The sequence below is a fragment of the Anopheles nili genome, chromosome 2 (assembly GCF_943737925.1).
Source record: "Anopheles nili chromosome 2, idAnoNiliSN_F5_01, whole genome shotgun sequence".
Lineage (NCBI taxonomy): Eukaryota > Metazoa > Arthropoda > Insecta > Diptera > Culicidae > Anopheles > Anopheles nili.
Window position 1 is genome coordinate 56,848,953 of NC_071291.1, and position 23,174 is coordinate 56,872,126.

The 23,174-nt window shown below is 47.1% G+C and overlaps 1 protein-coding gene across 1 annotated transcript in view; it reads right to left on the minus strand.

Annotated features, from left to right (window-relative positions):
* Positions 1-23,174, minus strand: part of LOC128726652 (frizzled) — a 184,783-nt gene that overhangs the window by 117,945 nt on the left and 43,664 nt on the right. The window contains exons 3-4 of the mRNA XM_053820475.1: positions 19,948-20,142; positions 12,795-13,020 (exon numbers count right to left, since the gene is read on the minus strand). Coding sequence (XP_053676450.1) covers positions 12,795-13,020; positions 19,948-20,142 — 421 coding nt within the window. The remainder of the gene's footprint in view (positions 1-12,794; positions 13,021-19,947; positions 20,143-23,174) is intronic.

Sequence of the window (23,174 nt, forward strand, 5' to 3'; positions counted from 1 at the left end):
CTTTTCTTGGGGCGCATTTCAGACGCGAGGGTCATAAAATCTATAAATAAAAAAATAATCGTACCCCAAACACATACCTTTACGGCCGAAAAAAAAAGCTAACGCTCTGGAGATTTAGGCTAGCTTGTTGTTTTTTTTTTGTGCGTCGGAAGCACATAAACCTGCTCACTTCCCATATGACGATCGAACCAATGGCAACCAACAGTCACGGGCCAAGTCGGAACGGAAACATTCATCAATTTGTTGCTCGTTCTTCGTACGGCTCGAGACCCTCGGTCGGTTCAATTCTTCACGCACCCGATTCCTCAACCCGAACATGCAAACCACGAGCGTACGGGCGTTCAAATGGCAAAGTAACCCTGGAGAACGGGACTCCAGAGCTTAAGCCACAAACTGTACGAGCAAGAACTTCTGTGCTATCGACCCGGGCAATCGTTATTACGATCGTTTAATTACATCGCTTTGCCCGGATGGGGGACGTAAATCTTGTCCGCAACTCGTGCCGACGATAAGAACGCCTTTTCACACCTAGGCCGGAGCGTACTTGGGCCACACTCGGAAAGGAACCGTTCCGGAAAAGGTCGAGGCCGGACAGAGAACGGAAGCCCGTTCGCCAGACTATCCTGACTTTTATCCTGATTCATTGGTGGATTATGTCGTGCGGATGCATTATATATAGTGTGATTGGGATTTTTTTTTACCACTACTATTGTTACTTAATCTAGTTCGGCATGCAGGGCGGGGGAAGATTTATTTAGTAAAGCGAAAAGCTTCCTTGGGAGGTTTTCGCGGTGGATGATACAACATTTGTCACGCAATAAGTCGCCTCACTATCTGTTTCTTGTGCCTTGCAGTCAACTCAATATACGTGGAACAAAAAACAAATACAATTCATGGTTTTGTACAAATTAACTGTACAAAACACATGCATAATGTTAATCTTTTTGACAGTTACATGGGACAATGACCGTTAATAAACGTACAAAGAAAACGAAGAAAAATGGACAAAAACAACAACAAATTGATGGAAAAGGATACAATCGATTTGCTAATAAAATAAATTATAACAAATTATGAAACTAACGAAACATTTTATTATTTAAAAACTCATCCTTATAACAAAAAATATAGAAGAAAACAGAATAACAAATGGATGAAAAAAATATCTAGAATATATTAAAAGAAACATATTATTATATTTATGAAAACATCAACAAAATGTCCGTATCATGTTTCACATCGAAAAAGATATAACAACTAAGCAACATATACAACAATAACAAACAATAAACAAATAGCAATTACTTGAAAAACTTGCCACACCAGATAATGCTTGCGCACAACAAAAGCACAAAATTGTAATATCACAGCACGTGAATATAAAAATTATAGCCAATAAACTTTCGCCATGAAATTAAAATCATAGTATCATGCGCACAAGCCAATTCGCACGGGCTAACATCGCCCGAGCGAGGTTTCGCTTTGTAAATTGTTACGATTAGTACCCCGGCATAACAAGCACGGGCACGGGGTGGTGTTCGAACGCGAGTCGTGAGTCCCATTTCTTACACCAACCGATTCCATCTCAGCGAAATCGACACGTAACCAGCACCGTGTAGCTTACAATACCATTATTGCTTTCCTACACCTAAACCTCGAAGGTACGGCGGCTCTTGTCGAGTATATGCTCAGCCCACTTGTTCGACAAATCGTGCCGTACAGATTATGGCGTGGAACCGCGGCGTTGTAATCCGCTGGTCGGCAGATAATTACAAGCCGTCGCCGGTTACATCCTCCACTCGGTCCACGTCCACGTGGGGCTAAGCTAAACACTTACTTAATCCGCGCACGGCGCCGATCGAACGGTAATAATACAAATCTTCACTTTGCGCGCCAGCATCATTTCGACTGGGGCACTTCAAAACCGAGGATGCGCACGGTTTCCACAAAGGGTACATCTTCAGGGGGTTGCGATTTCCCTACCGGAAGCCACGACGAACACAGTAGCTTCTCTCCCGGCGGGACTAAACCACTCTAATCTGAAGCTGCACATTCGCTTCCGGGCGTACGTTTCGCTCACTCGAACCATCGATGGGTTTCTCGTACCGGCAGGAGTTGAAAATTATCACATTGTTGTGTGTGTGGTGTTACACGAAAGCAGCACCTTCAGACACGCAACACCGGGCGCTCCGAGATTAGACTCCGGACTCGAAATGGATCATCGGTTTGATCCGCTCGCAAATATCCAAAGCCCCATCACCTCCACCGAGAAACGGGCAATTAGACCCGCAGCGCAAAAGGCTCGGTCGAGTGTTGGCGCTATCGGTGATTTCACATTGAACCGGTAATCCGGATCAACTGGATTTGGTGAACTAACACGCCAAACCTCGCCTGAGAATCGAGGCTTCTTGGCTTCGCAAGGGAAAGAACGGCAGTTGGGAGCCAATTTCACAGCCATTTTCCAATGGCTCCCATCTCTGGGGTGGTGGTCAACGCACGGTCTCTATTTATGCTCCCGTTATGCTCTCAACCGGTGTACCGGAGGCGAACACCTTTCTTGCATTGCATTCTACCACCTACGGAGAAGCTGGTAGGGATGTGAAAGCAAAAAAAAAGAAGGAAGAAAGAAATCCAGCCAAATTGCAGTCTTCGACGTACTTAGGCGTACAACCGGGGAAGCCTTTCCGGGCTTCCGGGGAATGTAAATGGAAAATATATGTTACTCGATTATGGTAGATCAAACTATTTGCATTCAAGCCTTCATGGTCTGCTCGCGCGCCGGGTTCCCGGTTGCGATTCAGCGGTAGTGTGAAGCTAAATTGAACGCATAACTTTGAGCCAGGTTCTTTTCGGGTTGGGTTTTCCTCTACGATCGAGAACGTATCCCGGTGCTAGTGGTGCATTGGTGGTTGGGCTATGAATGACGAGCTCTGGTGGTTTTTTGGAGAAGCAAAATCATCGCGAAAGATTTTTACGAGCCCGAGCAATCGAAATCGCAATCTTTAGCACGCTGAATCCGGAAGCTAACAAGCTCATCCGTGTGTGAAAAGGAGTGCCCCGGGGCATGGGCAATCCACTTTTAGAAAAGCCAACGCGGAAAACCTTCAAAAGGTATGCCGTCTCCTTCCAAGAAGGCCGACCGGGCCTGTTCGAGCATGAAACTATGCAGGATTTAAACCCTGTTCCTGCGCGGGTTTTATTCCCCAGCCTGAAATGTACTTCGGCGAGGGTTTATCTTATCGCCACGGAACGGAAAAAGGAATCGATAATCATTCCCGCACCTGGAATGGTTGCGCCAAATTGAAGTAAAATTTGAAGCATTCCATTACCAAAAAGGAAATACCTCGCACCTATCGCATTCCTTCGCTAGGCACAACTAGGACACGCAACACGCCCGATAGCGGGTAAAGTGAACCTGAACGTTACACCTGAGCCTGTTGGATTAACCGAAAAGGGTTTACACTCCGTCTCCTTTCGTTTTATCGTACATCTCTCTCTCTCACTTTCTGTTTTTCCGATCTATCGCTTTGTCAGATGTTGCAAGAGACCTGCCAGCTATCAAAAGGTGCCTATTTTTCGACGGCACAAAATGGTTCAGAATTTTCCGAGCTTTTATGAGCCGGATTAAAAGCAGGGCTGATGCTTTTAAGGGAAAGCTTAACGGTTGTTTAAGTGCCGACCGGGTCCGAGGCCGGACCTGGGTGCTACAATTTTGGCGCAGCTTTGGCGCATTCAGACGGAGCCGTTCGTTCTACCTTCGCGCCCGCTAAAAAGGTTTCCCGCTGGAACGGTACCGAGAAGCACGGCTGAAAACTAATTTTTACCGCCGGTTTACTTTCAATCGATCGGCCAGCCACCGGCCGTTAAACGGAATTCGGTCATCCTGACCGGCGGAATTGCGCACAGGGTGGATACGTGTGTTTTTTTTTGTTGTCTTCTTTTCACCACCACTCGGCTTAGGCTCATTTGGGATATTAACTTTTTTTTCGTCTTCTATTCAATGTTTCCCGTTTTTGGCTCACCTTCATCAGCTACTATCGATTCGGTTGCGATAAGAAAGTTTTGCTAGGTTGGAATTTTCATCTTATTCCGTGGCGATCGATCGCGTTTTATTGCGTTACACGGTGGCTGGGCGCGATGGGCGCTTTAAATTGTTTCATCGGTTTCGTGGAAACGGTGCTTTCGATCCTTAAACGCCGTAAGCGTCTCTAAATACGTCAAAAGCACCATTGTTGCAAGTGAAAATTGATCGAGCGCGTAAGCTATTCTAGGTAACCGTAATTGGAAAATTCAGGCGGCTAAACTTGCGAATGTGATAGGTTCTATTAATGGTGTGTAAAAGTTTCATCAATAAAACACTTCTAAATACGTTACGAAAGTAAAAACTCTGGAAAGTGGTCTTATTCTAAACATTATTGAAGTTTAACAAAACACTCTGAATAATCAGAATTAAAATTGAACTTTCTGATAGTTTTTTTTATAACGTCCAGACGCACAAAGCGAAGGACATATTCCGGTAGTAAAAAAAACAAGTAATAAAATGCCGGTTTGCATTAGCGAAAAGCGACGTGCATAATCTAACCGTGTTTATGTTTTCATTTCTGAAAACCCATCCACAAAGCCATTCGTGCGAATCTTAATCCACGGTGTCGAATGGTCTCATGTAAACATATCCACACGCTAGCACAACACTCCTCGCTGTCTGCACAATCAGTTTTAATTAAGAAAAACCTCTCCACAGCCAAGCATCCCATAGCCCAGGCCCGCACTGTTTGAGAAGTGTAATAATTGTTTCCAACGGGGAAAACCACAACAACGACACTACTCACGTTACGCCACTTTGTCGCAGCAGCCCGCCATGGCAAAGGACGTTCCTCTTAAGCACCAGAGACTCGGTACGCCGAGAAAACCGATGCACAAAACGAGAGCCCGTAGCTAGCGGTACAGATAATCACACAGAAATTAATTGGCATAATTTACACTTAAATAAATACTAGCATCAGTCGCCGGGAACCGTACGATCGGTTCACTCGCAGAAACCAGTTGCAACCCACCGAGACTCGCCTTCAACGCTCGAATGGAGACCTCTTCCCGGTTTCGACCCGATTCGAGAAGGAAAACCAGCATGCATATATAAGCAATTAATCACTTCATCGAAGCTTCCCCATCAGCACGAACGACCGTCTCCGCTGCCTGCAGGTTGCCTTCTTCTGAGGGCCTTTCAAGAAGTACCGAGCACACACACACACACACACATTGACGTTCTAAAATTTCAATTACAAGCAGTGCCATCGACGCGGTGGTGCGCACTCACTTTCCAGACGAGGACGAATTGAATCGAAACTTTTCCTTCAACCCGCCCCAAGCTCACGATTACGCGCGCGACCACACGAGAATCGAGAACGGATGATGAAGCTCGGCTCGTGTTTTGGTGAGCTTGGCGGATGGGGCTTGGTGAAAATGCCAACCGGTTGTTGTGATGTGAGGTGGGATATAAAAAAAATAGCACCAGAGCTGCAATAAGAAAGCTTAAGGCCCCGGGGCGGCCGGTGCACAACGACAACCCCGACGAATGGCTGGCGGGCAAAGTTTATGGCTCATTTAAATTAATTGAAATATTTACATTTTATTGCGCACATGGTTTAATTAATAAACGTCGTCGGGTAACATGCGCTGCCTGAGGGTATGAGGACTAAAGGGATCGACCCACTTGGTGGCCCCCGAAAGGTGAACCCGTTTTTGCTTAAGAAACGCCGGCAGACGATGGCGTTAACGTAACGGTTTAACCAACTGCTCGTAATGGCGCTCATACGCAGCAGCACAACCCGAACCAGCACACACATCCTAATGAGTCGCTTAGTTGCCATTTGACAAACGCAAACTTTCAAGCTGCTGAAAATCGCGCATCCCCCCCACCAACATGAGCTGATTAAAATGGCGCAAATCCCACCACACGGCCAGAGTGAATTAGATTCGGGCGAAGTGAACCGCCTCGTGAGCCCGACCGAGCGGAAAACGATAACAGTTTGTCCACTTGACCCTCTTTCGGGTGGCTTTTCTTGCCTCGTAACCTCAGGGTTGGGTTCGGTTCTTTGGAGCTTTGCTTGACCAAAGAAGCAACACAAAAAAAAAATACGAGCCACTTCTTGTTTGGTATGCAAATTCACTCCATTAGGCAAAAGTTTATCCACGCTTTAGGACCTGCATGCAAATGCATGAGCATCGGCATGCAAACACCCGAAGCGGACAAATTTGCCTTCAAAGATCCCGCCTTTGTCAGGCCATGCCCCGTCTCTGCTTTCCGGACGTCGGACGAAATCAAACAAAACGGACAAACTTTCCATTCCCCAAGCACTCGGGGGAAAATTATCTGACTTCGTAACTTATTGCTAAACGAACACCATTCAAGTGTGAACCGAACGGATGGGAAAGCGCTGTCGTTGCAGCGTTGCAATTGGTGGTGCACTTGACCAACGCCGGCAGCCGCCACTGGCAGGACTTTTCGGGCGGAGGATAACGAGCCATGGCACAATTAAACTTCGCATGACTTTTCAGCCCGTGTGGCCTCCTGTGTGGGGGTGGGTTTTTCTGGCCTCGGCCCACCCGCAGCCGGTTCGGTTTCTCAAACATCGACAAACGAAGCATTCCGGGAACGAATAAACACACTGTTTTAAAAATAGGCGAAAACCCTCCCGGCACCATATGGTTGCAGGCGGGTTTGCCTTTCCGGACGTTCTCGCGCCGGCGTCACATCCGGTTGAGATGCCGCCGCCGCCGCCGCCGCCGGTCTTTTGTTGCTTTATGAATATTACAAAGCAATTGCCGGTTGCGCCGTTCTAGATTATTTACGGTCACCACCATCGACAGTCGGGAGGAAATGGTCACCGAGCGCTACACACACTCTTCGCGTACGCCAGGCGTCCCATTCAAAGGGTTCCGCGTGCTTGGAAAAACCAAACGCAACGATAACGGGGACTCCGAAAGGATGCAAACCCTCTCCCCCCGGTTCGGAAACAATAAAAGACGCTACACGCCCATTCGGAACCTTGCCAATGTCGGGAATGTCGGGATGGCCGGCATAAATATCGATGCGATTGGATGCTGCAAATGTTTACGATAACGACCATCGAGACCGACCTCCTAGAGCTTAGAGGGAGGGGATGATTTTGCTTTCGCATACCGCACGTATGAGTAAATATGAATATGTTTATGGGAATCAAAGTGGAAAAAAAAATCCCACCCTGCACGACGGGGGCACTCGAATCGTGATAAATATTACACCACAAATGACCAACACACAAACGCAGTACAACACGTACAGAAAGGCTTCCACGTGATCGTTGTGATAGTGTCGAAAGGGTAGCAATTTTCTTTTTTTTTTCTAATGCGATTTGTTTTTGCATTTTCATCTCGCACGTTCGACGAATGCTCCACAATGGCCCCAATGTGCGGGCCGGTAATAATAATTTAATCACGCGCTGCGCCGTCGCTTAAAACACTTTTGTTTAAAATTCGTTTCACCATGCTGCACCCGATGTGGCGCATAAATCAGGTGCGCTGTTAACTTTTGCCACCGTCCGACCGTGCGACCTACCACGCGCGAATTAATGCGACATCATAAATAATCATCGGAAGAGCGTGGGAGCCATAAAATCGATCAATTACGCGCGCTGGCTTTGATTAATTGAAGCACGCTCTCGAACCCCGACGCGGGTGGAGCATAATGTTGTTGATGTGTTTTTTTTTGCTTAAAATCACAACACACAATACAATGTCGCGTGGGGTTTTTTTGCGCAGGCAGATAATAATCGGCAGAATGTTTGCGCATAATAGTAACGAAAATTACAATTTATTGAGCGCACTCATAAATTACGGGCGGGTCAGTTAGCAGGTAAGCTCGTTGTAAGCACTAACCGTTTATGGGGCGATTTCGTACAGCTTATACGCGTTTAATGAGTTAAATGCGCCGAAATATTTGCTCGTCATACAATTACAATTAAATCACAGCTCAGAAACACTGACGTTCAGACGAAATGTTTCCCAGGCTCGTTTGCATGCGTTGGTAGCATAACTCGGGTTGTTTTATGCTTAAAAGGTGACCCCACAACGCCGACAGTTTTCAACCTAGTTCTCTCGCTTCTGCATACCAAAGACACTTTCATTTGTGCACGCCAAAGGGGAACGTAAAAAGTGAAAAGTGAGCACATGTCAGCGGCATAAAAACTCATCTATCGCTAGCACCACGATTCACGCTAAATTCTTTAAAAAAAAAATGCTACAAAAAATGCACCAACCCATTCCAGACTGACAGCAGGCACGAATCCAACCATCGAAACGAATCGCACGGGCATGGAAAAAAAAATACGCATGCCACAAATAATTCGCTTTCTCCGCAAGGGACTAGATTTCATGCAAATCAGCTACACCTTATCAACGTCATTACAATATTTCGCTTCGAACAATTATTTAGCTTCTCGCCTGCGCTAGCTTTCTCAGCAATCGCTCGGCCGGTCGCAATTGCAGTCCGGTTGAAAAGAGGGAGACAAAAAAAAGAAGCCAACTCGAACGCAAAAAAATAAGAGAACCGAATCTATGCTGAAATAGAAACCCATTTCCCTCGTCCAGGCTCGAATCATCCCACTTTCTTCCACAGCGAGGCCAGTGTTAGCGATTTTCATCGCATCACGCAAGCAAGCAAAAAAAAAAACATCCCACACCGACCCCATCGCGTGACCAAGCCCAGGCGTGGCGAAATGTGTTGAAATGTGTGTTTGGCCCGGAGGCGGATGAAAATGGATGAACAGTTAGCAGGAAAGCCGAGCCGCGGCACATCTCACCGTCATTTTGCGCGAATTAGCGCGACATCGATGCGATGGCTCGGGTTTGCACAACCTAAGGCTGTTGACGGTTGTTGCCAAAGTCCAGCAGCAGCCAACCGAAAGCCAGCATTTGTGCGCCAGTGATGAGAGCTTTGCTGTTGTGAAAGCCTTTAAACCAATTATCCTAAGCATCTTTCGGTCAGCGGCGTGCACCTGACATCGCAACCGAGAAACGGAGTTCGTGGATTAGAGGGTCACAAACACACGCGTACAAGGAATCGGACACTCGTCGCCGGTAGTCACGAATGTGTGATTAAAACGACGCACCTGATGAAAATCGCATCCCACAACTCACCCACACAGCGCGTCCTGTGAGGCTGGAGCATTCGGTTCAGCTTTGAAGTCCGATATCCTCTGTCGCAACAGTGTCCCTCCTTTCGGTGTGGCATATAACAAACGGAACGGGCAGTAACAAATCGGGCCTTCTGTCCTGCAACAGGTGAAAGCGGTGGCTCACGGGGACGTGTTCGTTGTGATCCTTGTGGAGAAAACCACCACCATCGAGTGCCGTGGAACGCGCGATCGATAATTTATCGACGCCATCGAGAGAAGCTCGAAAGCTCACGTGAGGAAATGTCATGTAGCAGCAGCAGCATCATTCATGCCAGGTGCGGACCACCTTCGAGAAGGCGAGAAGAGGCCCACATACCGACGCGCGAGGGTCCAGCACTCAGCCGTGTCTATTTGGCTTCGCATGACGGCGTTCCATCGGGTAAAGCACACACAAACACACGCACGCACATGCTCTAGCCCCGTCCGAGCCATCGGGAGGACGCGGGACTAGATTTAATTAAGTGGAAAAATGACAAGACCGCAGCCATGGAGCGGGTGATGGATGGCGTTACTCGGCGAATGGAGGCCTTTAATAGTCTGCCAATCAGTTGGTTGTCTTGGCGCATCTCTGCAAAACCCTACCAGCATCTTCGGCGAAAGGGAACAAGCCGGCTTCTGTCCGTTTGCTTCGCAGATGCTCAACAAAAGGGGTTTTTACGTTCATCGATCAATAGCGGGTGTTTTAAGGATGCTGCTTATAAAAAATGCCGATAAGAATTCCACTATTGTTGGGGCGATCTGTTCTGCTGAGAGACCGAGCTTTTGGCTGTGGAAAATCACGCCACAAATACACTTACAAATCTGATCCGCGACCTATTTAATGGTCAACCAAATAACTCAACCACGCGGCGTTTGTGAGCGCACAGATTTGCCACAGTGCGGTGATTTATCACCCCGGCTGATCTGCTGTCGTGTTGTACGGGGCTCGGCTGGAAATTATAATTTTCTGCCACCGTAAAACTGTCGTGAATAATTTCGTATCATTTATCTGCGCACCCGGGCCGCCCCGGCAGCACTTTGGGGTGGGTGAGAAAAATTAAGATTGAGTAACTTCGATCTAACGCGACTCCGATCGCGACGATGCAATGTGCCACCGTTTGGGTTTGCAGTGCTGTTGGCTGCAACATGCACTTATCTGCCGGATCTCCATCGTTCGTTCGCGTGTGGTTTTGCCCTTGCACTAAGAGCGAATGATGTTGAAACGTTGAGCCGACACACGAAGTAAACGATTGCGACGGTTGCACCGGCACTTGTTTTACCATCGGTACAGCAAATGCAACTGATATCTCTTCCGGGGGGTGCAAAAACAACGAAACGGAACAGGATAACACGCCACCACGGCCACTCGTAAAGCGACTCTCGGGCTGTAAAACGCCCGACACGGAACGGATTTTCCCGATTTTGGTGTGGACCTTTTTGTGTGTGTGCTTTGTTTTTTCTCTCTTCTCCGCCACGATGGTTTATCGCTTATTTCGGATCAAGATTTGGTTTGTCCGTCCGCGTGTTCGTTGAGTCGCGGCAAGCGAAAAATCCTCACAACAGCAAACACAACCCACCGACGACGACAATTCGCCGTGTTCCTTTCGAAAGCTCCCGCGTTTTGCCCCGTGGGCCGGGGAAAAAAGATTGGAAAATCGAATCCGTATCGACAATAATCTTGTAACGCTTGCCCAACCCCGGAATCGACCTTCTGAGCTGCCGCTAATGGATTCCCGATAAGATTATCCCGCACCGATTGAGAAGGAGGAAGAAAAAAAAACGGGCCCACTCTCTGCCGTTGGGGAGGTCCCTGATCGATCGTTAGTGGTTTGAAATTTAAACGTCACACATCCATATTAATGACGCCGGTTGATCATCGTGCCAGGAAACGCGCGTTGGTGCGAGTCACCGTTTCGGGGGGGTGGAAAAGGAAGAAAAAATTACTTCCACGAAACACGCCACGGAGCACCCGGAAACGTGACGTGAAAACGCCAACTGGCGTCGGAAAAGCGGTTCACACACACACACGATGACGGTGGGTGAAAAGGGTGCTGGCAATCTGATTCGAAACACGGTGCTGGCAGAGAGAGAGAGAGAGAGAGAAAAACCGTGAATTCTAATGACACGTAAAAAGTTCGCTGGCACAAAATGCGCGATGAATGGTGGCATTTCTGCTAAATTCAATTTGCGGAGTTAATCCAACGCCGTTCGCTGGCTGTTCTAACGGCGTGGGGGGGCAGGCAAGTTCATTTGAAAGCGATCGAAGCTTATTTGCCGCGTGTCGAAGTTGTGCAATTGAATTTTCCAGCGGGAAAGCATGCAGGCACCATACGGCTACATAATTGCTAATAGACTATTGCGAGCTTGACGGGTGATGGGAAAATGTCAAGCAGGGAAAGTTGAACGTCATTTATGAGCCCTTTTTCAGTTGATTTTGAGAACAGATATGATTTAAAAATAAAACAAATCTTTTGTGGATGTGATGCGAAACCAATAGTGTTTCAAATGGAAATTAAAAATGGACAATAAAAGGATAAGGATTAATAAGATTAAGACGAAAACAATCATCACAATTAATTGACAGCTACTTTTGTTTGCGAATAAATTAGATTAATTCAAAAATTAACCTCATTAGGCAAACATTGCTACTCGATTGTCATAAAACCTAACTAAAATCCTCGCATTTAAGTAACACCACAAAAAAGGTCAATCAACAGCACCACGCGTTATCTCCCATACAACTGCACCCGTGTCGAGCTCACACACCTTTAGATTCCGCTGTAAGACACGCCCGCTCAAATCCATCGCGCCCCATTCGGTTTTAACCGTTTGCTGCAAATTAATGCAGGCGATAAAATTGCTCATAAATACCAATAAAACCTCAATCCCTATAAGCGCACCGGCGGCATTATGATAAATCTTACCCCCGCCGGCATAGCCATCGTGGCCGTCTGCGACGCCTAGCTCGGGCAGGGAAAATAATGACCCACAGGTTGTCTGTTTTCACGGCGCGGCGCGGCTAGCAAAACGCGAAGGATAACTAACACGTTACAAAGTTAATAGCGGTTTTATTGATTCAGACAGCCCACCTCGTGCTCCGTGTGCCAGCGACGGATCCAGCGGCTTCTCAAAAAAACCAAAAGCACGAACAGTTCGAACGCCATGCAAATTGCTCACCCAATCGAGCGCACGGGCAAGGAAGCTTGTCCTTGCGGAAAAGAAAGCGGTTTGGTTTGGGGTTCGTTTGGTTTGGAGCGAGCGATCACACACATCCACATTGCTCATAAAAAGTGCAGTTTTATCGCACCCAGACGCACGCGAACGAACCGCGCAAGCAAACGGGTCAATTAAACCAACGCACGCGCGCCTCTCGTGACGGGGTTTCGAAAATAACGTTCCTTGTGAATCCGCTCCGGGGGTGTGTGTGCACACTTTGCACCGAGCCGGTGCTAGATGGGTCAGAAACTTCGTCATTAGTTGCGCGAAACCGTGGCACGCGGTTCGGATCATCCAAACCGCTGGCTGCCCGCTGGCTGAAGAGTGACAGCTAGCTGAACTTTGTGGAGAGAAAATTCGGGAGCTGGGTCGGTCGGGAACACTTACCTTCAACTTTGCCCAACGCGAGCACGAACAGAGTCTGCACGGCCGGGATGGCCCACGCTACCAGATGGAACAGGTGCGAACGGCTTTCGATGGCTTCGTGGCCCCACTTTAGTCCGGCAGCTAGGAACCAGGCTAGTGCCAGGCAGGCCCACCAGGCGAATGCCGCCATGCAGCAGAAGTACAGCGCCATGAACAGCACCGTGCACGACGTTGATTGACGATGGCCCTGTCGGAGAAAGAGAGAAGGTTAAAAAAAAGGAGTTCGTTAGAGCGAAAAAACAACGTATGGAAAAAGCACGCAAGGGATCGAATCTCTGCTGGCGGGCGATCGCGATCGCGAACCCTCGAAACGAGGCCCGCGAATGTTTGAATTTAAATTACAAAGCCACCGTTAAGCGAGCTGACCGGTAGCTGGACAGGCGGCAAGTGCACCCGCGTTCGTTGGGGCGTCGTCGAAGGGTTGATTATTATCTGCAACAAAACTTCACCTAGACCACGGCACGGGTGCGCTAATAATACGGCCCCACGGTGTGGAGAAAATGTCGGAGTAGATTGGAAAAACGGTGCCCCTCGGGCTGGAGCATAAATTTTATCTAAAATGTATTGCATAACGCCCGCGAGCCCGCGATCGGCTGAGTGAGGGTTCGCATTCCAGCGCCTTTCGGAAGAAAGGGTTCTTTCTCTCTCTCTCGAGTGTACACGATCGCGAAAAGGACACGCAAAAGCTCCACACCCAGCGCGGTGTTTAAACGTCGAAACGCTCCATCAAAAACCACAACCTCACGTTCATTTCGCATTCAAAGACACATCCATCCGCAGACGATAAACGTTCTCACGAGCACAGATCGGTGACCGATTAATTAGAATTCACGAAACCATTCGGCGTGCTTCCGGCGAAACCACGAGCTGAATGGCAGCGGGAAAGCTCCCTCACCCAATAAGGGGAGGTTGGAAAATATTCACACTTGGAATCACTCGCCGAGGAGCGAGACGGATTAGCGCACAGCGCGGTCAGATAAAGTCGCGGTGCTGCTTAATCGAACCCACGCGAATCGTGACGAGAATTCGTTAATCCATCGCATCGGATAAGTGACGCCATCGAAAGCAGCGAAACGACGAAAAAAAGAGCTCCTCTGTTTGGGTGGGGTGTGGAATTAATTTTGGGACGTTCTCGGCGGGACGCGAGCGCGTTCGGAATAGTTAGGCGCACAATCGAATCGAAGCAACACACGTACTTGCGGTGCGTATTGAATGGTCACGAGATGGATATTGCATTCCTTAGCAGCTGATCGGTGCGTATACATTGTTTATCAATTGAACGGCATTAATTAAAACGACCTCTTGTCGTGGGAGATTACAAAAAAAGTATGATGCTTAACACATAGTGTACCGAGCGTATTTTTTAGGAAATTCCACATAATGCCACGATTCAAGCGTTTCTTGCTCATATGACATAGTCACAGTTGCACCGGTTCTAATTCTGCTCGTTCTACGTTTGTGATGAATTATTGGCTTTCTTTACGCTCAACGTCACGCTTTAAAATCAAGCATTTTTGACGTCACCCAAAAATGGATGACATTGCCTATTTGAAAATGTTTCGTCACCCACTTTTTGGGTGACGCGGCACTCCAACTGTTAAACGATGCATGTGATCGATAACGAAAAGCGGATGAATATTTTTTTAACAAAAAAAATAACAACATAAAACCATTACATCACGATCAACCGCGGGCAAACAAGGTCGAATGGTTTTTTTTGTTTTATTTTCGCAGGTCAAGCTCATTGTCAGAGACGCACAAAAGCACAAATTAATTATGCCTGCGTTATAGCAAACGAGCAGAAATAATACGTTCCCTGGATGAGCATTCGGAGCCATGGTGCATATTTACAACATCAAAGCAAAAACATTAAATAACGCACCGTTACCGGCATTCCAGCGTGCCGTGAGCGAGAGAGCATAAGTATACATTTCACCGAACACCGATTGCTTCGAATCGAGATGCGCCTGCAGGCCAAACTGTAAGCCAGAGCCAACTACCCGCCAAGTGCCACCAGAAGCAACTGCAATTAACCACTACTCTCTTTCGAGCGTTACTCAGAATAACGATTCCCGCGAGTCGAGTACTTCGAGGAATGGGTTCATGGGGAACCGACACAGCTATGCTGCCGCGCGAGTCGGAAGAAGAGCTCAAGAATGTGTCACTAATGTAGCGCCGCGTGTGCCACAGCTCGCCGGGATTGCAAGCAGGTGCATTCGCGTACAAGTGCCCTGATGCTGTTGGCACACGACGACGACGACGTCGGCGACAAATTACGTCCGTTTGTGAAGGTTCACGGGTTTCCACGAGTCTGCAAACCGTTCGTCCGGATAAACGACACGTGGATGAGGATGATCTCGCAAACCCGCGTACTACTCCCCTAAAAACTCCTTTGTTGTTGGGGGGCCACTTTTTCCTCTCTAAGCTTTAAACTCCCCCTGGCTTAGAAACTCATCCCATCCGAAGGGGTAAACAAAATGGAGATGAGCGATGAGAAGGCGTAGAAGTCTTTTCTTTCTCTCTTTCTTTTTCCACAAACGAACATCTAAAACGACCCGACAACGCTTTGCGCGTACTTACTCACGACTTGCGACTTGCGCGAGACTTTGGAGGTTCTGGAGGGCAGAATCAAGGCGCGGAGAGGTCAAGTACAGGGACAGGGAGCGAAAACAACAATAAACTGTCTTGCTGCGATCCGCCGAGCGAGAAGGATGATATAAAACCCCTTCAACGCGTTGGAGCGATTGTTGGCCCCGCGGGTGAATTTTGTTTACGTGTCTCGCCGTGTTCTCGTCTCTGTGGTCTCCCCCTTTTTTTGGCCCGCAAAGAAGGGCGGGTTTAACCATCCGCTGCTCCGGCCCTAGCGCGAAGGGCTTTGAAGTTGAATTAATGTCATGCATTCGCTCGTTCCCTCCGTTTGGCGTCCGCGCGGCCCTCCGAGCCACGAGTTCCGTTTCGCGCTATCAATCTCGTGGACGGTTTTTCCGCGTTTTCGAGCCGCCGGGTTTCGAGCGCGCGGGTTTTTATTGCATAAATATTTATACAATAAATATATAAATATGTGGATCAACCGAGTTCCTCGTTCGGTGCGTCGTATGCCGTGCGACGCGTTTTTGATTTGAAGTGCTGGGTCTTTTTCTTTGCTTCTTTTCTTACTTTTTCTTGTTGCTCGTATCGTCCGGGGACCAAAAAGAAACGAAAAAGATACTCTTGCTTTCCACCAACTCGAGGGAAGGTCTAAGGGTGACGCTCGAAAACCACGACGGCGGATGCAGAGATTCTTCAATTAAAATTATTTCTGTAAACACGAACCGACACCCCGGCGTGGATATGTCGGGTGAGTTTGCGGAGCACAACCTTACGGGTAATATCGCACGAGTGGCGAGAGGCAGTCTTGCGAAAGCATATGTCATGTTGTTTTAAGATCTCGTTTGGAAGGGCCACGTGGCGCTGGAAGTCGGCGCTATTCGAGGTCAATGTGCAGCATTGGTAAATGGCTAAATTAGCTTAATGCGTGACGTGGTTTTATTTACGTACAAGGCAAATATTTTCATTACTCGTTACTAAAAACCAAATAATGCAGGTTTATGATGAGCATTTTATGGTTTCATTATTTTTGGGCAAATGTATTCGTTATCCTATTTGAAGATAAATTACTAAAAAGCTGTTTTTAAAACATCGAAAAATGAAACGACAATAAAATAATTTAAGCCGAAAAAGTACTAAGATCGCTACGTTGCATTATACATAAATCATCGAAGCTAAGTATACAGAATCAACTTTTATTATACACCTCCATAATTAGATCAATCTTATTGTATGCATCTCCAATCTGGGAAAACTGTGCTGCTGTTCGTGTTAAAATTTTACAAGTATTTCAAATCAGATATTTAAAGCGAATTTTAAACCTACCACAATGGCACAGTACAATTGACATTCATAAACGATCTAACATTCACTTAATAGCACAACACACTAAAACCACCTTCAATAAATACAGTGATAAATGTACTAATAGTCCGTTCGAAAATGTACGCGCGTTATTTTTATCTCCTTAATGCTTTTTTTCTAAAGGTGTATTACAGATTTGTTTTTGAGGTCTAAATTAGTTAGGTTAGTTAAGTTAGTTAGGTTTTGATAAATTAAATAACAAAACCTACTTCTGGGTTTGTTTTACTATTTTTCCCGAGGTACATTATACCAAACTAGAAACTTCACTACAATAATTCATCATATTACAAAACATGTCATTCTTATTGCGTTAAGGTTAAAATATTGTGTAAACCAGAATCAATGTAATCTTCACATTTATATGAACAAATCAATTTTAAAATATAGATACTACTACTGCCTAAAAAAAACTCTTAAAAATTTATACTTAATTTAGACTTCAAATATAAATCGTTCTGGTTTGAAGCAAAATATCTTCCAGCACGTTTACGCTAAGCTAAGTAATTACATACCGATACGCACCATCTTTGGCTGCTATCAAACCAGTGACAGCCAGCGTTTTGTCCTCAGCTCAATAGTGCCCCCATATATGACCATAACTCTCAAAACCATGACGGACCAAAAACCCTTTCCACGAAACCCAGCGCGAACTCACCGGGCAGCAGCACGTCAATGTCAGCTCACATGGGCGCAACAAACGCTACACGCCTTTTATCCAAACCGGCAGGATTCTGCTAAAGGTAAAGCGCGTTACGGTTAACCACTAGGCCCCGGACGGCCACTGGATCGGTTCGCGCGGTTCAATCCAGCTGGTACCAGGCCGTGTAGAAGGCAAAACGCGCTCAAAACGCACTTCATACGCCCCGGAAGACGCGGTGCGCGGCGAGTCGGCCACAAAACAAACGACCCACAAGAGGAGATGTGATGTGTGTATGTGTGTGTGTGTTTGAACGCAGCATAAACCGAAGAACCTTGCACACAAGAAGAATCGAAACCCCGGGTGGAAAGCTCACAGGGAGGAAACATGTTTCATCCAAGATGGAAATAATAACAAAGAACTGGTTTAACCACATGTCGTTAGTGGGGGAGCCCAACAGCGAGAGCACGCACATTGAAGGCGATTGTTGGCATCGATAGATATCGGGTGGCTGGCGGCGTGCGTGTGTGTGTGTAGGGGATGAAGGGACAACCAACCACCAACGCCATCTTGCGAGGTTGTGACCGCTGGGTGGATGAACTTTCCCGACCGGTGCTTGGCGAACTCATCGAAGCACCACAGGAAGCTGTCAGGATCTTCAACGCCAACGATAGTGGCCACGTGAACACGCTCTACTGCTTTTGGGATGTGCCACACGCGGGCCAAAACCCTCCCGGAAGTTGGGCCACTGCAGCGAAGCATGAACGAAGACATCATCCCGCGATGCGTGTGGTGTGTGCTTTATCGATGTGGTTGTGCGCGATGCGTTCCCGAAAACACCCCTCCAGGGAACAGAAATTTCCTCTAAATTTCCACAGAACCCAATGGACCCCAATGGACTAAATTTCTGCGAACGAACCTGAATCATACACTGTTCGAACGAACAAACGTCCCACTAACACGCACAGCTGCGCACAGTTGTGGTGGACGTTTTTGGGTGGTTCTCTAAACCATCTAACCATCGACTGGCCACCGGAATGTTCAAGCACTTGGGTGTCATCTTTTTGCTCTCCACCTCTCACGGATAACCCTTCCACGTTGGGTAAAATCAATATTATCACAACTGCTCGAGGTATGTCAAATACCACACGCGGGCAGCCAATCGATTGGCCATGGCTGCGTTTGAGCAACTGCGTGTGCAACTGTTACTGTGACGGCAGCGAGCCGAGCCTGGCGTTTATGCATGAAAATTGACTTCGAATCGGATCACACAAAAGGGAAACACCCGGTCCCAGTCTCCCGGCCAATGTGGTTCGAATTCTTCGCTTCAACGCTAAAAGCGGAGGGTGGATCTGGAACCAATAACATTCCCTGCACGTTTGCTGCTCGAAGGTCGATTCGACTGCTGTCACGACGTATTCAATAAACCTACCAATGCACGTACCGTCTATTAGCTGGAGAATATTACATTTTTGGAGCGGCTTTCAGGCGGGGATGTGCAAAATCGAGGCGCCGCTGGTATTTGGCCTTTTTGGAAGGGACCTTAATTGATATCTCCGAAGTGTTTATGCTCGTAAGAATGCAGCAAAAACTCAGTGGTTGCTTTTGAATGTGGCACAAAATTGGAATAAGCGGTGTGAATCCATTTTTATCGGATTCGTTCGTCCAGTTGCGTTTAACCAGCAGAGAAAATGCGCATACGTTCAAATAAGTATTCAGTTTATGCGTCCATAAAGAACATAATTTTAACACATTTTACATTCAAAAATGTTGAAAGGAAATTGTATCGCTTTGAAACCAGTCCAGCGAGCAAATGCTTGCTTCCACGAATGAGTAACAGCGAAACAGGATCCACATCACAATGCTTTAGCAAAAAAGCAAAAAACAACAGCATTCATGCGCTGAAATTATTTCAATTCTAAGAACGTCAATCTTATGTTTAGCACAGCCATTATGCTCCATGCTTTTGAAGCCACACTCGACATAACACGAGAATAAAAAACAGAAGCACGAGAATAAAAATTAAACAGATGTGCTGTCATATCAATGAAGCCATGCACACATACAAGAAGCTGCAATATTATTATATTGCTCGCAAAAAAGGGGACTTTTAAAAGATAATAAAGCATGAATTTTAATACTTGTATTGCATATAAATATAGATTTACATCTAAACGGACTTTTTTATTACCATAAGGCCTTATTCATCAAGTTTTAATACAAATTAAATATATAAATATAAATTATATTATATTTGTAATTATCGATCTCATTTTCAACACGTCTAGAAGTGATGGCCAGCTAGTTAATTAAAATATTAACCAATGATGTAATTTATCATTCAATTTTTGTCATAGAAAAAAATTGCAACTAAAACGTAAAGCAAATGGACAATAGAAGTTCAATACACTTTATGGAGTAAAATTGCGAAGAAAGAAAGGTATTGACGCTTGAATTTTGAGAAAAGCAATATCGTCATTCTTCACCACTTTCTTATTGCTGCTGAAATTTCTTTGGAAACCCTACCTGTGTGATGGTTGACAGCATCTGCATACGGCCGATTTTGATGTGCGACTGGAACGGTTCCCGGCAAGCGACAGAATCTCCTGCACCAAGACCAGCCACGTAGGCGCACCCGACGATCAAGTAGCAAATCGCCAGGAACACTATCGGTCTCTCCGGGTACCGGAAGCGGGACGAATCGATCAGGAACGTCAGGACCTGTTGGAAAGGTACAACAAAAAATCCATAACAACGTCAGCAAACTCACATGACGGAAATCCACAGCAAAAAGCAAAGTGAAAAACAAACAACGAAATATATGACTGCAAAAACAACAACGGACAACAAATTAAAAAATGGCCTAACCACAGCAATTCGCCTCTCCGCTTCGATGTCCTTGCAACAACATCCTCCCGCATGGGAAGGCACCAACCACTCGTACAAGACGCCATTATGCGCATCCCCGGAAGGCAAATGAAGGCTCACTGGGCTCGCTCGTCTGTCGTTCGGTGAGCAGCACACGATGAAGCACTAAGCAAATTAAAGCACCTTTTTTTTTTTCATCAATCACGATTCGAGCCGGCTCACGCGAATCACACAGCCCGGGCCGCCTCGCAATGGAAATGCACTCATCGCTCGTAAATTGTCCGATTCATCGTGACCACGGCCAGGAGGCATTCCGGGTTTGGTTCTTCACCACCAAAAGCGAGCCCGTCGTTTGCATTCGCCTCCGTATCCATTGATCACTTCATCATGCCGCGAACGTCGGTGCTCGATGTAGGCGCTCCTGATCGGGTTACTGAGAGGCCTCTTAAGGCTGGTTGGATTCCGTTGGCCTTTTTTTTTTTATCGCGATTCTCGCGACAACACCGCACCCAGACATGATTCATATCGTTCGAAGCTCGAACGGCCCCGGGTTACTTTATTGCCAGCGTACACACTCGCACACAGCTCCAGTGGCCAGCCTCCGGTGCAGGCTTGCGATTGTTTGAACAACTGGCGAAAGATGGAAGGAGAAGTAAACAGCGCCATCGTCCGGCTGCCCACCGGAGAAAGGCAACTCCTGGTCGGTTTGCAAACACACACACACACACCGTGAGCGCAAAAAAAGACGATCCTTTCCCGACGAAAAAAAAAAACCACCACAAATTCCCTGCATGCAACGAGAGCGACATCTTGCAATCGCTGGGAAATCGGCGAGCACAAATTGCGCTCGAACAACCGAGCCGGATCCATGCAAATAAGCCGCCACGAACACGGTGCAACGCGATGCACCAGCAGCAGGAAGGCAAAGTGGAAGCAGAAGAAGAAAAAAAACAACCCGACAGTCCACAGAAACAAACACAGAATGAAACATTCCGACTCCTGTGGCATGGGCCGGTGGCAGGAAACAAAAAAAAAAGCTCAAGCTCCCCCATCATTACACGCGGTCGTCGGTTTCCATCGCCGTTCGCGCATCGGGAGCGATTCTGTTTTTTTCTTTTTTTTTGACTTTTTTATTTTTTTAAGAACCCCCATTTCCACCCCCTACACCAGTTGGGGTGGGGGCACAAAGAAAAACTTACCCCACAACGGGGTGTAATAAATCTCCGGTGCATTCCTTGGTGCTGTCAACGGCAGCGTCGTGCGCAAGATTTCGGTCCCGCGCGCGTTCGCAAATAGAAAGGACATTAACGAAGCGCACCTGGGCACCTTGGGTGTGAAAAGACACCGGCGGTGATGACGCGCCACTAACGACGATTCGCTAAGGGCTGGCGGTGAAACTTTGCCAATTTAGTGCGATTGTTGGCGCCTGGCTTCCGGGCGAGAAGAAATGCTAATAGTTTTCCCGCGACGTTTCATCGGGCGCAAAAGGCGCTTCGTTTTGTTCAAAAAAAAAAAAAGAAAGAAAGAAAAAACAGCACCCAAAGACAAATTCATCATTTCACCCGCGCGAGCGGCGCAGCATTGATTATGTTAAACAGACTTCAGAGCACGTCAATTATCAATCAATCTTCCGGTTTTATCCCTCACTCGAGCGCTCCTTTTTTTTCCACTCGCCTTTTTTTGGTATTTGTCGAAACAAGCAATGCCAGCGAATTGCTTAATTCGTTCACCCATCAATCTCGACCCATATCCCCTCGAGGGAGATGGAAATTCGTTTCGAATGCAATTCGAACATATTGCTCGCGCGTTTCCAGCGCCCGGATCGACCTCGGTCCCGTTGAAACCGCCCGCGGTGCTGATTGCTGCAACGTTGCCAAAAACTCATCGAAAATCAGGTTGAAGATGATTGAGTTGGCATGGCATATGCACTTCCGTGAGAGAGAGAGAGAGAAAGAGAGAGAGAGAGTGAAAGTCCGCACGTTCGCGCATCCTTTTCAGCTCCACGATATGACACTGCAATGATGGAGCACGCTGATGCTCAATCATATGGCTATTTCTGTAACGAGCATACAACGCGAAATGTGCAGGGTTTTTGGATTATAAAACAGGCCAAGCTTCCAACGAAACGGTGCCCAGAAAGGGTGTAACGAGCGCTCAATTCCAACACGTGACGTCGAGGCACATGTCCCTTTTCATTCGGGCTCATTCTGGGAGCTCGTAATTAATCCTTTTCGTCCAAAATTTCGCGGTGCGCGCTGAAAGATTTAATAAACGAAACCAATCACCGCTAATTCACATGCTGCAGCGATGCAGGATCGTCCTCTGGTTTATTATGAAGCATATCAAATTTCACATTCCGAAACGAATTTTACAGCAAAAATCAATACAACAAACGACTGCGCATCCTATCCGCTGGACGGGGCTAACAGATGACTCTGAAAGAGCTGCTTTCGAAGCTCTCAATACCGAGCAATCACCACGACTCTCAAGCGAAAGAAATCGATAGTGCCTGCCAGCTGCTGGATGAGCATTCTACACCGAAAACCGCAAAGCTAGACAACTGGGAAGCCTTTTCCCATGCAGAGTGCACGGTTTGCCGGCAAACGTGACTTCCGCTGTGAAAATACCAGTCCAAGTCAATTCCGAACCGACGCAGGTGTACGTGGCCCCTTGTGCCATGGAGCGTTCCATGGGAAATGCATGGAAAAATCACCCACACACACGGGATGATAAATCGTGGGTGTGTTGTGAGAATGCAGTCACATTCGATGAAATCACGGGTCACCTTCCCCATCCGATGAGGGGGCATTCTTCTTTCGGTTTCAATTAGAAACCGACCCACCGCGTCGTGTCGTTCCATTGGATGGATTTTCTTTCACCCACCT